Source organism: Archocentrus centrarchus, chromosome 3 (assembly GCF_007364275.1).
Source record: "Archocentrus centrarchus isolate MPI-CPG fArcCen1 chromosome 3, fArcCen1, whole genome shotgun sequence".
NCBI classification, from domain to species: domain Eukaryota; kingdom Metazoa; phylum Chordata; class Actinopteri; order Cichliformes; family Cichlidae; genus Archocentrus; species Archocentrus centrarchus.
In genome coordinates, this window is record NC_044348.1 from 21996245 (window position 1) to 22011118 (window position 14874).

General features: G+C 39.1%; 1 protein-coding gene across 2 annotated transcripts in view; it reads left to right on the top strand.

Moving 5' to 3' along the window:
• Window positions 1-410: 410 nt before the first annotated feature.
• smyd3 (SET and MYND domain containing 3) overlaps window positions 411-14874 on the top strand; it is a 94020-nt gene continuing 79556 nt past the window's right edge. For both annotated transcript variants that reach the window (XM_030724340.1, XM_030724347.1), the window contains exon 1: window positions 411-627. In XM_030724340.1, coding sequence (XP_030580200.1) covers window positions 467-627 — 161 coding nt within the window. In that variant the 5' untranslated portion in view covers window positions 411-466. The remainder of the gene's footprint in view (window positions 628-14874) is intronic.

Here is a 14874-nt window from a genome sequence, read left to right on the forward strand (position 1 = left end):
TAGACATAGATCTTATGGTGGTAGTGGACATTTAAAGGTCAATATTTGCCAAGATATAGTCTGGTGATTTTGCACTTTGTTTCACCAAAATTTTCAACACAAAAACATGAGAAGCCATTGGTTCATATCTTTATCGATATTTCTACGTTACACCAAGTGTTGAACTTTTAAATCTTGCCATTGACAAATACCACACATATAACTAAAAAACACACAAAAAAAGTGTCATTTAAAAAGTGTTATTTAAAAAAAAGTAAAAAGAAGTTGACGTGCAAAAACCTCACTCTGAAAACAAACTAAAAAAAAAAAATAAATAAAAACAAAAACAAAACGAACACACCCAAAAATATAACCCTTTCACCTTTAAGAGCAGTAAAAGGATGAGTACGTTCCTGTGACGTCATGACGCAGCGTTTATCGCGGACGTAAACACGGATGTTTGGTTCACGTGGAGGGAAAAGTGATCATGACACCGATGCTCGAGCGTTTCATCAGCCCCGGGAAAGGTAACGGTCTCCGGGCGACGGGAAGGATACGCAGAGGAGAGCTGGTGATATCCGCCGAGCCGCTGGCCTGCTGCGTGTCCAACAAACTGGCCAGAGAGGTCTGCCACCACTGCTTCACACGGTAAGAAGACTGGTGGCGCTCACTCTGTCGGTGTGACCCGCGTACATCGTGCTATGGGAAGAGAACGCTGCTGGGTGGTTAATATTGTGCATCTGTGTAGATAGAGTCGAGTTACTGTGGTGGTGGTTATGGACTCGCTCCTGGCTTTTGTCACCCTTGTACGAAGATTAAGTAGATAATTGTTTCCCTTAACTATTAGTTTAAGTTTATCAAAGGCGATAATACGGCCTACTGTGCGTCATAGATTCTGTATGTATGAGTGACGGCATGTATATTTGGATATTCCTCGGTCCTCCTGTTAATTGATGAAGGATAACATTAGTAGATGCAATTCTACAACTGGCCACAAGATGGCAGCAGGGCTCTTTCACGGAGGACAAACTTCAGTTATAATAATCTAACTATATATATATATATATATATATATATATATATATATATATATATATATATATATATACACACACACACACACAGCAGAATCTCTCAATGTAGTGTGTGTGTGTGTGTGTGTGTGTGTGTGTGTGTGTGTGTGTGCGAGTTGTTTTTGATATAACTTTGTTAAAAATTTATTTAAAAGAGTTTTTTTTATTGTTTTTGATTGTAATTATCTTCTTCTTGATACAGCTCAAGTAGATGTTGCTCTGGAATGACTGGAATTACTTTTGAGATACATTTCTCACATCAGCATTGACATGTTATTAATCTTCAATTAATTAATCTCCAATCTCATTGTACATCCTGTATAATGACAATAAAGGCATTCTATTCTATTCTATTCTATCTTCCACTAGCCGTGCATTTAGTGCATATGTCCGGTTTAACTTGGCAGGAGTTACAAAGGTTCACATTAAACAATTATAGTCTGTTCAGCTGAGGCATGTAAGCACTGTCTGAGTATGAGTCACAAGTTTTTACAGGACTCTGCAGTCCTATGGAAAATTAAGTACACCCTTATCTATTCCATAGGACTGAAAAGTAAGTAGCAGCCAGGTGCTGCTAATTAAATGTACTTGATCGACTGATCATCATGAAGTGTGACCACCTTTATAAAATAAGACGTTTTGGCAGTTTGCTGGTCTGAAGCATTGAAGTGTGTGTTAAAAGACAATTTTCCAAGGAATGGACGTCCCAGTAAATTCACCCCAAGGTCAGACCATGCAACGATCAGAGAAACTGCAAAGCTACATCTCAGATTCTCTCAGTTTGCATGTTAAATGTTGATGTTCATGATAGTATAATTAGAAAAATGCTGAGGAGGTATGGCTTGTTTAGAAGGGATTCTAGAAGAAAGTCTCTCTAAAAAAGAACATGGCAGCGTGGCTTAGGTTTGCAGGAGATGCATCTGAATAAACCACACAACATCTGGAACAATCCCCCTTGGACAGATGCCAAATAATATTGTAAAGAAAGCTTGGAAATGTTTTCATCTATTTTTTTGTTTGTTTTTGTGCAAGGACTCATGCATGATTTTGAAGCTCTGTCCTTGTATGCTGCTAAATTAATTTGTCATATGGGCTGTGTCATTTGTCATTAGGCTACCAAGTAGCAAAAGTAATGCAATGCAATGTTTTACCACATCAGTGTGTACACGGCAGTGAATTAGCCTCAGATTGTTTGTTGGGGTACGTAGGTATTCATGTCTGTTTTTTCTTTGGAAACTCTAAACTGTTTCTCATTTATTACAATCTTTTTTTCATTTTTCCTGATTGTATGCAGGAAGGTACATAATATCCTTTACTTACATCAATCTGATGATTTTTCCTTTGTTTCATCTCATTTGCTGCTGCTATTTCTTCAGCTGGCTGCTTAATGGCAGCACTGTGGCTTTCTCTTCTGCAGCCAAACCCACTCAGTCAGGTTAAATAGATGTATATGAATTTAATGAGGCTGCTAAGGAGAGAAACAAGTGGGCTCATTTCTGGTGCAAAGTGTTAATTACTGTGGGCTATAAACAGTACATATATGATCCTCAGTAACAAATGGACAGAGACAATCTACTGATGGGATCACAACGGCTGTGACACTGATCTTGAATGAAGCAAGTGAGGCCTGCAGTCCTTTAGACGTTGTTCCGGGTTCTTTTGTGACCTCCTGGTTGAGTCGTTGATGCGCTCTTTTAGTAATTTTGGCAGGCTGGCCTCTCCTGGGAAGGTTCACCACTGTTCCAAGTTTTCTCCATTTGTGAGTAATGGCTCTCACTGTGGTTCACTGGAGTCCTAATTTTTTTTTCACATAAGGCCAAGTAGGTTTGGATAGCTTTTTATCCTCCTGCCCGATATAAAGCAGGAGGATATAGATCGATAGATCGCTCAATCAATCTATAGATAGGTACTTTATTGATCCTGAAGGAAATTAGCTTAATATGAGATTAGCTTAATATGCACAATAAATAGAATCCAAACAATTGAGGTAAAAAATTATACAAACAATACAGACTAACAAACTATACTATATATAAACTATACTATTATACAAACTCCAAGCTCATTGTACATTCTGTATAATGACAAATAAAGCCATTCTATTCTGCTATACTAAGCTGTACAGGGGCTTAGTGCATTGAGACAAGGAAACAAAACAAAGAACACAGGGATATGAATGAGTCTGATAGTGCAGTATACATATATAAATGTGCAGAGGCAGATGTGCAAATAATACAGTGCAGTAATATATAGTAGTAAAGTGATTGTCGTGTGTCCGCCTGTCTGTGAAGTTTTACCTTTCTTGTCCATAGACAAAAAGGAGTTGAGCCGTGAAAATGTGGCATATGTGTTCTTTACTCTTCAAATATGTGCAACACGATATTTGTCCGTCCATCCGTCCATCTGGGTGTCTGTTTTTGAGGTTTTATCTAGCAACTGACTTGGGTCACTGAACAGCTGGCAGTAGCTAGATAGTGAGAAACTGGGCATTCCCAACTTTGATTAACCTGTGATGCCAACTTCTGATTGGCTGAGCATTGTCTATCATGTTGGTCTGGGATGATTCATGGCCATAAATAGTACAGGAGATGACTCATCATTGATCAATATTAAAGCCATACCTACTGTTCAGCAATATTGCTCAAATGCAAACAACATGGTTTCCTTATGATTATAGTGATGTTATAGATAATGCAGTGATATCAGCAGAGGGTGCATTATGTAATAATATTCCTGTAATTAAGTTATATATAAGCCCTTCATAAATCATGTTGACTCTATTGTTTACTAATATAAGCAAACATATTACACATAAAAGCACATAGAAACATTGGAGTCACTTTATGGCAGACAATCACTTTTTGGCACAACACCGGCAACACCCTCCGCCGCCTCAACATAAAAATGACAACCACAAAACGAGGGTGAATCAGCCATGTTTAAGGGCAGCATTTCCTCTACTGCATACTGTCCGACCAACTTCTTCACCGTATAGTATACGCCCTTGTACAAGTGTGTAGTATGTACTTTCTCTAATTTGTTTACCGTGGAATTTTTTTGTGTCTCCTCTACGATGGGGTTACCAAAAAGTCTCTGTAGAAATGTTAAACATTATCACAGAATATCAATCCCTTACATCATGCTTAAAATTGTTTTGATTTAATGAGTTTTGTTAACATCGAAAACATATTTTTGCTGAAATATGATATCTTTACTAACCCATGGGTGACTAAAGGCGTTTGTATATAAAGTATATGTTTAGGCCAAGACCTCCAACATTTTTCTTTTAGTAGCATAAATTGAATATTCTTTTATGAGATTGCATGAGAAAATATGTATCTGTGAACAGCTGATAGTGATGATATTACTGAAAGCATACATACCTGTTTTGGGGGAAACTGAACACACTGCAGCACAGTTGTATGGCAAATGTGGAGCAGTCCATTTTAACTTAAGTAGGACGGATATATTTCTTGAGTTTCTGTCTCACTGCCTTGTTAGGGAATGAGTGGGTCATCACAAGACAGGCTCCAGTTGTGAAACAGCACTGACAGTCAATGATCAGCACATTTGGCACTGCAGTACATCCACTTTATCCACGGGTAATGACGTTAATGTGGGGGATGGAACGATTCTATTCACTTAACTGTCCAAGTGCCCCAGAGATACATGCTGCACCTCATGCTGCTTTGTTACAGCAGTAGAAGACTAGCTATTGCTATGTGCTGATAGCTGCAGTGTATGCTTCCTCTCTGTTACTCAAATGAAAGCTTAGATAATAGAATAAGAATAGATAATAAACACTCTGCAGGAATGTCAATATGGAGAACTGCTGATACATGAACTAACAGCAGGACCGGGCTGTTTATTTTCTCTCATTTCTTTTTTTTTTCCAAGCTGGTTCCTTTGCATAGTGACAAGATGAACATGGATCAGCCAGCAGATAGGCATTTGGGAATGCAGATGTTATGTGTTTATTTACAAAGTCAGTACTGGAGATGTTAAGCCAGTCATTGTAGTAATTGTTTGAAAGAAAGTGGGCAAAAAAAAATCCTTCATAAGTCACAGAACTTAAAGCTAGGAGATTAATGTTTAGGTCCGGTGTCCTACCATTATTTTTTTGATTAGTTTTTGATTCTTTTTTTTTTTTTTTTGGTGATCTAAGGAAACATAACACATAAAAAGTAAAATCAAAAAGTACAATAAAGGGAAAACCAAGAACCACACAAGCCACACAAGAGGATAGCGAGAGAAAGAAAGGGAAAGATAAACAGCGAGAGAGCAAGAGGTGGGAGGGCCGTCTCTCAATACAGTAACGAGTTAAGATCCTCCACAACTTGGGCCCAGAGTTTAAGTGTGTCTTCCTTAGCACCATGCTTTCGGCCTGTGGACAGTTTAGGACAAGCAACATCAAAGTAAGCAGCCATTGCTGCCGAGTAAACAAGTGATGATGTTTCACACCAACACACATTTCTGGGCCTTATGCAGTTACAACTATTGCAAATCATTTAAAAAAGTAGACAGTCCAGGACATTCCCGTAAACATGTGATAAAAGTTGTCTAAGGGGCAAAGTGACTAATTTGGGTCAGCCTTAAGTTTCATGCTATTTCATGCAAAAAGTCAGGATTCCTGGAGCACCGATGGTGTCCCATCCAATCAAAACTAGGACTGAGGTCCAGAATATCTGTCCGCTACAGCGGAACCAGTGGCAGTGGGCAGTATGTTGGACCTCTCTTCCCTCGAGTCTCACACAACAGCTTGAGTAATGGGTGTTTGTTCAGTGAAATCTGCAATTGGACATCTTTGTGGCAGTTCGCAGCTGCAGATAGAAGAAAAAGGTAGATTGAACTTCATGAACTTCCCAAAAAATGCAAATATTTGCCCCATTTTCTATAATATATCGCCCACCTTGCAAGTCTCTTAATATGACATTTTTTTTCATATGGTGCATCTCATAATCCCACTCTTGGACTAAGGGTACTGTATCTCCCCTCCAATCCCATCAAGGAATCTATCTGGCTGTCATAATCCTGGCTTGAACCCAGCTTCTAATATGTTTATCAGCATCCGTCCAGACTGACCCATCCCATAAAACAAACAGTCTTGCGCTAAGTGGTTCTGGGATCGCTGAAATTTTATATACAATTTCATGAACCCTTTATCAAAATTGCTGTGCCTTATCACACAACTGTAGTATGTGAATGAAATTAACTTCTTTGGACTTATATCTCCAACAGTCTGGTGTAGCCCTCAGTTCAAGTCTAAAGAATCTTAAGAACAGCCATAATTTTTAAGTCAAGGCTACAAAACAAGTGGTGATGTTTTAGTAGTAACATGTATTTTCAATGATCCTTATTCACACAGCTGCTAGAGGTTTCTTATTTATAAAAAAAATATGAGTGGTCATGATAAAAAGTGCAGTATGGGAATGTTTTTTGGGGGGGTATGGGAATGTTTTTTGGGGGGGGGGGGGGTGACAGTGTCTCCTTCTCACACATAGTTTTAGGACTTCTGGCTACAAGCTTTAAACACTGTAACTTCACATGTATTCAATAGATAAAAAAACACATATTCAACCTTTATACAAGAACAGAGAGTTATAACAACATTAAATCAATAAAGAACTAGAGTTTATGCATCAGCAGAATTCAATTATTTTTCTCTGAGCTGGGGCAAACACAGGCTCCTGTGTGGGTGGGTGGAGGGTGATGTAGAATGGGACACAGGCCATAGGTCATGTTGACCATGTTTTTGAGATATTGAGTAGGTGTTTTTTTGCTGCATTCATCAACCTGAGTGTCTTATTATTGACTTTGACATTAGGGAAGGATCTGTAAGTTGTGTTATCCCAAAAAAAAACAGTAAGGATGGCTCGTGCACACGCACATCGAGAGCACGGTCTCAGAGATGCGAGGCGTGTTTTTCCTGTTTTCACTAAAAACACAATTAGTCTCACAGCATGACTGAGTGTTGAAGAATGTGTGCAAGTGTGCAATTATTTGTGCGACTGTATGCAAGAACAGAGAGCTGTACTTCATGCTTGTGTGCGTGCGCGTGTGTGCGTGCAGGAAATGAGCAGGTAGTGGGGTAGGGGGCTTCAAAGCTGAAGTTAATTACAGGCCTTGAAGGCTGTATGTAAGTAATGACTGATAAATGCCGAGGGAGTACATACACACACACACACAAACGCACACAAAGAGGCACACACATCTCAGTAGGATCAAATCGCCAGAGGTCAACAAACAAACAACTATTAGAGGTTCTCAGACTCACAGAGTGAGGAGGGGGGTGAGGAGCGATGATAGGGGGAGCAAAGACAGGAAAAAAGAGAAGATTTTTTTTTTTTTTATGTATAGTCAGAAGAATTCCTTACCATTCACATGGCACAAATGCAAATTCAAGCCACATTGCTTGCTAATTAACTAGAAAACAAGGTGTAACAATCTCTTTGGCTTCAGGTTTTTCCTTTTTGGATCCCTGAAGTGCCTTTGAAATTCATCAGAGGTAAATTGTTTTTAATTGAAAATAATTTTTTATATAATAATTTTTCATAACATTTTTAGCTCTTTATAATAACTGTACACTCACAGTACACTTCATTAATTACTCCTCACTAGTACTGTGTTGAACCCCCGTTTGTCTTCAGAATGGCCTTAATTCTTCATGGTATAAATTCAGCATGATGCTGGAAATATTCCTCAGAGATTTTGGTCCATATTTACATGATAGCATCACACAGTCGCTGCAGGATTGTCGGCTGCACATTCATGACGCAAATCTCCCCTTCCACCCCATCCCAAAGGTGCTCTATTGGAATATATATAGTGAAGTGTTTAGTCTGTAAAGTCTTTTTATTTTGAAAATCAGATTCTGTTTACCATTCCTGTGTTTGGCTTCCTGCCCTCCTCATCTGCTCTGTGCTGCTTGATGTGGTTAAAAAATAGACCTGGTGTTACATTTAGTGCTTCAGAAAGGAGAGCTGCTTCTTAAACGCGTTGCGTCATGTCTGGAATCACAATCATTGTCTTTAGTGAGGGGTAAATGTGTGGGACAAGGGGATTTAGTCATACCTCTGTAATCTATAGTCCCAAGCATGGTGTTTTTTTTTGTTTTTTTTTTACAGTTCCAATTAAAAATCTTGATTGACTTGCAGATTTTGGGCTGTAATTGGTAACTCAGTGAGAGGGTCACACTCATACTGACAGTTTAGGATTTGTTGATTTGTCTCTGGAAAGAAAAAAAAAAAAAGAGGAAGTTCCAGAAAAAGATGGAAATGGAAAAGATACAACTCGATCTCTGTTGGACAGATAACACATCAAACATACACACACTTGAAAGGATTTTTCCTCTTTGTTTGACAGACCAAAGAAGAGCTCAGATATGTTCTTTCTGCGTGTGTGTGTGTGTTTTGCCTTTGTGTGGGTTGGGGGGGCAGGATTGCATTATCTCTGTCAAGTAAAGTCTTTATATGTGACACCAATCTCTCACTCATTGTCTCTTTGGACCACACACGCACACACATACACAGAAGAGTGCAAACAACAATAACAAAACTGCTAAAGCTTTTGTCGTATTTATAGAGGGGAAACTTTTGATTGAAAGATGTATAAACCAGTTTTCTTGGGGTCTCAGGCATTTCAAAGAACATAAAAAATATTGACAGACAGTTGACTTGAGAGTTTTGTTCTAATTTCAGCAGAATATCAGTGTCTATTAGAGGGAAGCTGGTACAAAGAAAACAAAACCTGTTTTCACACATGCACTGCAGAACAATTCTAGATATTACCTGACAGAGGTGCATATGTGAATGCAAATGTCAGATGCAGCTGGATTGGACATTAAATGTTCTTTAATCAGCCAGCTCTCTCTGGGTCCAGCTTCCTCTCACAGAAGAAAGACATGCACTTGGGGTTAGGTTAATTGTCGATTCTGAATTGTCCATAGGTGTGAATATGAGTGTGAATGGTTGTATGTCTCTCTGTGTTAGTGCTGCAACAGACTGGCAACCTGTCCAGGGTGTACCCTGCCTCTCGCTCTGTGGCAGTTCAGATAGGCTCCAGCTGCCTCTCCCCCTATGACCCTGAATTGGATGGCCAGAAGAAAATGGATGGATGAATAACCACCCACCTGCTGTTCATGCCTTGTGTTTGTGAGGTACAGCTAATCAGATGAAAGCTGGCATAAAGTGAGGATGACCTTAAGGGATAAAACGCTGAAATGCTTAGATTTGCATCCTCTTCATACAAAAACTTGCAGAGTTGAAAATAAGCAAACTAGGCTCTAATTTACCTTTAGCATGCATCTTTGTCTGTCACACTCAGTTTGTGGATGCAACTTGTTAACCAAGCTTGCTAGTACAGCAGCTGGACACCAGTGTACGATTTGTGTCGGTCTTTAGCATCATTTCAGTGATACATTGGCACTGGAACTCAAGGATCCTCAGATTAGAGAGAGGTGGATGCTGCAACAGTTTGAAAAGATGAAACCTCCTCGTGAAAACTTACACCATCGCTTCTATTCCTATACCACCGCTAACTGGCAACACTTATTCTTTAGGAGAAGACTGCAGTGATTCCAACACACTCCAACCGCCAGTATAAATGGTTAGGCTTAGTTTATGGTGGCTGCATTGGTTCTTGCACGTGGCAGCTGGGAAGTCACCACAGCCATGTAACTGTTTGCAGCTGATTTAGACTTCTGTGGTGAAGCTTTGTAAAGCCTATGATGTAACCCATGCAAGTGACCGATGTTGTTACCAACATTCATGCTTTTACTTGGTGTTTTATGTGTTAATTATCTTGTGGTTGTGTCCCAGTGTCTTACATGTGGTGCCAGTCGACAGAAACAAATAAAATGCTGGGACTTTTTTTCCCTCCTTATTCCCACTCTTTGGTGTGGTCAGTTTTTTGTTTGTTTTTGTTTTTTTGTCCTACTTATCCCTCAAGTTTTTCCACTTCTTGATATATTCCCTCACATTCATTCCAATTTCCCTCCAGGAATTTTTTTGACATTTGTGAGTCCTTATATTGATAGTATGATTATTATTCCTTATAATTTCTATTCTCTCACTGATAAATTCAAAAACTGCAGTGAAAAAGTAGCAGGAAATGCGTAGAAGGAATCAACGAAACTGAGCAAGCCAACCAGTCACTGGCTGTTTTGACACAACTTAAAGTGTTATTTCTCATCAATGATAAGTATCACAAAAAGCTCCAGATCAGTGCACTAGAGGCCAAGAGGTGCACGACCCTGTTGGAATCTCACCAATCTGTGGAGCGTACGGTCATTCTTGAAGGTGACAACGGCAGACATAATCCGGGTGGCATGGGGCTGTGGTGACGTTGCAGGCAACAACCAATGCAGTGATATAAACTAAGCTTTAGCTTTTAATTTAGCACTCCACCCTCTTGTCCAAATATGGTTAAAAAAGTAACATTGTGTCAGCCAAAACATTAATGTTCTAATTTCTAATCTTCTAAATTATGAGTAGAAAACCAACGTCTGATGTCGTGGTCACTATGTCCATGTTCTGTACTCTGTGTTTCAGACAGAGGATGAGTCGAGGAGCTGAACTTACAGTAGGCCCAGTGCAAGATGAATAAGGATTATTTTGAATGCCATATTAAGCTGTTCTAGAAGAGTCCAAGAAAAAAAATGGAGTTGGAAACAAGCATAAGTTCTATTTAAATGTATTTTAGGATCAATTTACACACACACACTGATTAGAGTGTGTGAATGCAGTGGTATATGAAGCATACAGATTATTTCTTTAGATGCCTTTTGACAGGGCTACAGAGAGAGGAGGGAAATGGTTCAAAAGGCAAGTCACCGCTCTTCCTCCTCCTCCTCCTCTCTTAACCTGCTCCCTCCTTTTTATTCATTCTCCCATCTGCTTATTCCGACATAATGTCTTCCTCCCTCACCTCCCTCCTTCCGTATTTTTTTTCTTCCCATCTGTCTCCCTTCTATTCTCTCTCTGTTTTTCCTCACCCGTATCCTCCATCTTCTCATCCCTTATCATTCAGAAACATTTATTTTGTCCCACCTGCCCCTGCTCCCTGCTTCATTCCCGGGGTAGATTATTTTGCTTGCATCTGCTTCTCTCTCTTCTCCTCCTCCTCTTCCCCCTCCTCTCCTCTGTTCTTCATCTCCTGCAGTTAGATACCCAGGTGTCTCAAAACACACACACACACACACACACACACACACACACACACACACACACACACACACACACACACACACACACACACACACACACACAGCTGTATCATTTGCAAACCAAGTGATTTGCTGTAAACTGGGAACACACCTTCCCATGTGTGTAATGCTTGGTATTATTCATCTAGCAAGCACATCTGTTTATCATTTTTAACTCTACTTGTGGGGACTTCATGTATACACAAAAATTTTATTCGATCCTCTTGAGGGTGATTGCTTAATTTTCCTGGCATAGTTTGGCTTTGTGCAACACAATTAATGAAACACTGTTTTTCCAGCACATGCCGAACTTACAGTGTTTGTGTTAGTGTGTTTGTACTTGGAAGAAATTTGGATAAAATTGAAAGGCTCCCTGTTGATTCACATTATTGTGATCATAGATGGTGCATCTGCTACTTGTGGATGCTGATGTCTCTCTTCAACATAAAGGGGAAAACAACTAGAAAAAGACCAATGTGGACAAAATGAGTTTTCTGAACGCCATCTGAGATAAAAATCTCAAACATTCATGTACTTAACTCATTCATTTACTCAACCAGAAAAATATCTGTTTTGCTGTCTCAGACTGATCTGGATGAGGTTTCTTCCTTTAGATAATTACGGGTTGTGAATGCCAGCCCTGCAGTTCTTCTGACATTGAAATGGCTTTTTATGGAGCCATGTAAGTATCTGTACTGCAGGCATACTACATGGCTGTATTTCACAGTTAAAGGTTTTTGTGAGTTTTTGTTTGCATTTCAATCGGCATATCAGAAAACTGACTCGGCCACACGTTTCTCAAATGTAAATTCAAGTTGTTCAAAATTCGGCTGTCAGACATTAAAGTGAGATCAAACCACAACTAATATTTCTCCTGGTTTTATTCCATTTAAAACAGGTCCTAGTATGGTTTAGATTAGCTTTTAAAATTCTTGTGATCACCTTCAAATATACCACACATATCTATCTCCAATACTTATATATGATCTTTTTATGTCTAATCTCACAAATGCAAATATAACTCCTACACTTTGGAATCATTTTCAGTATAATACCATGTGTAAAGTATCCATATATAGTTTATCCTAACTTGTTTCCTTTTCTCTGGTTTTCTTTTTAATCTACATTTGCATTTCAAATGTTTGCTTGGATTATTATTGGATTATTGTAGATACTTTGTATCCGTTCTTAACTTGAACAGGATTCTGAATAACCAAAGAAATGACCAAACCTGCACTAGGGAAACAAATGCTTTCTGAAAAGGGGTTTCAACAGTTCAGACACAGGAAAAAAGCATGCCTTTTATGACCAGATATTTCCTTTGGGTCATATTTTGGGTTTGTGTGTGTGTGTTTCCATTGCACATAATCGCTAATAAGGCAACACGAAGGCGACTCATCATCATCCTGCGTGAGACCCTCAGGTGTCAGTGAATCATCCTCCAAACAACCATTAAGAATTCAGCAAGGGTTCTCAGACATCTCAAGATGCAGCTGTTCTCTCTAATGCTGTCTCTCTGACTGACAGACAGATAGTGCCAATTTACACTAAACTCACGTTGCTGTACCTGCAGTTTACTGACTGGTTTAACTCTGTAGTCTGTGCTGTTATAGCATAGGTGAACACAGTAGATGGCAGTCAGATCCCTTTAGAATGTGTTTATCATTTGGTCAGCACTCATGGCTGCCTTACATTTAAAGAAAAAAAATCTTGAGCCAACCCTCATGTCTTTTTATTTCCTTTCAGATGAGCCAAACTTTATTTTAAAGTGGATTTAAGCAATAATTCTCCAGGCTCTCAAAGAGCTTTCAAAATTTTCTTAGGAAATTAGCTGTTTTTCACTCATTTTCAGTAATACCTGACCTGTTAGAGAGGATTTTTTTTTTGTTTGTTTAAGCCACTTAACACTGACCTATGAATCATTAAAGCATAAAAAAGCACTTAACTAAAGGGATGAACCAGTGTTGTGTCTACACATAATGGACAACTTGGCAAAGAATCATTTTTTAATTATATCTTTAGGGACTTTGTTCCCATCAGCCTGTCACAAAAACACATCATTTGTTCTTATTTCCTTAGTTGAATCTAGGCAAAATGTCAACAATAACATGACAGACACAAAATGGTATTTTTGCAAAAACATGGAGATTCCCAAAGAGCTATTAGATGGAAATTTGGCATATCTTGGTATGGCATGGAAACTGGACAGGTAGTGGACATAAGAAGTGGCAGGTCTAAAAAACTATCTACAGCAGATGAACTGTATCTGAAAGTTATGTCCTTGGGAAATAGGACAAAATCCAGTGAAAACCTGACACAGGATCCAGGAGATGTGAAGCCTCCTCAGAAATGGTCTCAGTGGAAGGGTGGCTATCAAAAAGCCATTCTTCAGGAAGGGAAATGGGGAGAAAAGGCTGAGGTATGTCAAATTATTCAAGAACTGGACAGAAAATGACTAGCATCAGGTCTTATGAAGTGATGAATTCAAATTTGAAGTTTTTGGTTCTACTTATTGTCAATATGGTTGGGAGAGAGGTACAACAGTGAGAGTCTAAAGCCATGTTGAAAACATGGTAGAGGCTCTGTCATGGTTTGGGGCTGTGTTTCAGCCAGTGGTGTTGGGGATCTTTTAAAAATTGGTGGAACTGAGAATACAGAAAAGTACTGTGAGATTTTGATCCATTTGGAAAGCATTTGATGGCAACAGTTTCATTTTTCAGCATGACAATGATTCCAGACACACTGCCAATGCAGTTAAAGCATACCTAGACAGAAAGACACAATGGAATGAACTCAGTCATGGACTGGCCTCTCCAGAGCCTGGTCCTCAACATTATTGAAGTAGTGTGGGATCATCTTGACAGAACGGAACAAAAGGCAGCCACCATTCAAAGAAGAGCTTTGAAATGTCCTTCAAGAACCTTTTTCTGAAAACTGCTTAAAGAAAATTCAATAAAGTTTGCCTAAGAGAGTTCAGGCTGAGTTGAAGAAAAAATTTAGTCATATTGAATATTGACCTTCAAGCTCATTAGAATTCTACAAACTCTTTCTTTGTTTTATATACGGTTTGTCTGCATGTTTCAATAAATCCCTGCACTTTTTCCCACTTTCCTAGCAAAATATAAAGAACTGAGAGGAGGCTCAGGACTTTTGCATGGTGCTCTACATTGTAATGCAGAACAGTATCAGTGCTGGCAGTGAGTTTGTGCTAGAAGTGGCTTTGCTGCATGAGGAAGAGCTCATTCGTCAAGCAGTTTTGTTGTCTTCGCTATTTACAAGCACTGTAGACAAGAAGACCATTTTACGTCACTTAACTGATTAACTGATTAGACTGGAATTTTAGGGTGTAATAATTCCAGATGCCAACATATTGGCAGCATATTCTTAATGTAAATTAAGAAGAAGAAATACATGACAGCTGGGATAAGCTCCAAGCTGAAGGTGGTCAGGATGCAATAATTATACATTCACTGACCACTTTATTAGGTACACCTTGCTAGTACTGACTTAGACCCCCTTTTACTTTTACTCACAGCTCTGAGCAGCAGCCTTAACAATGGAGGTGCGGAACATGGTCCATTCAGACTCAGTGTCCTCAGCCTCCCTTGAAATGCTGTTGAA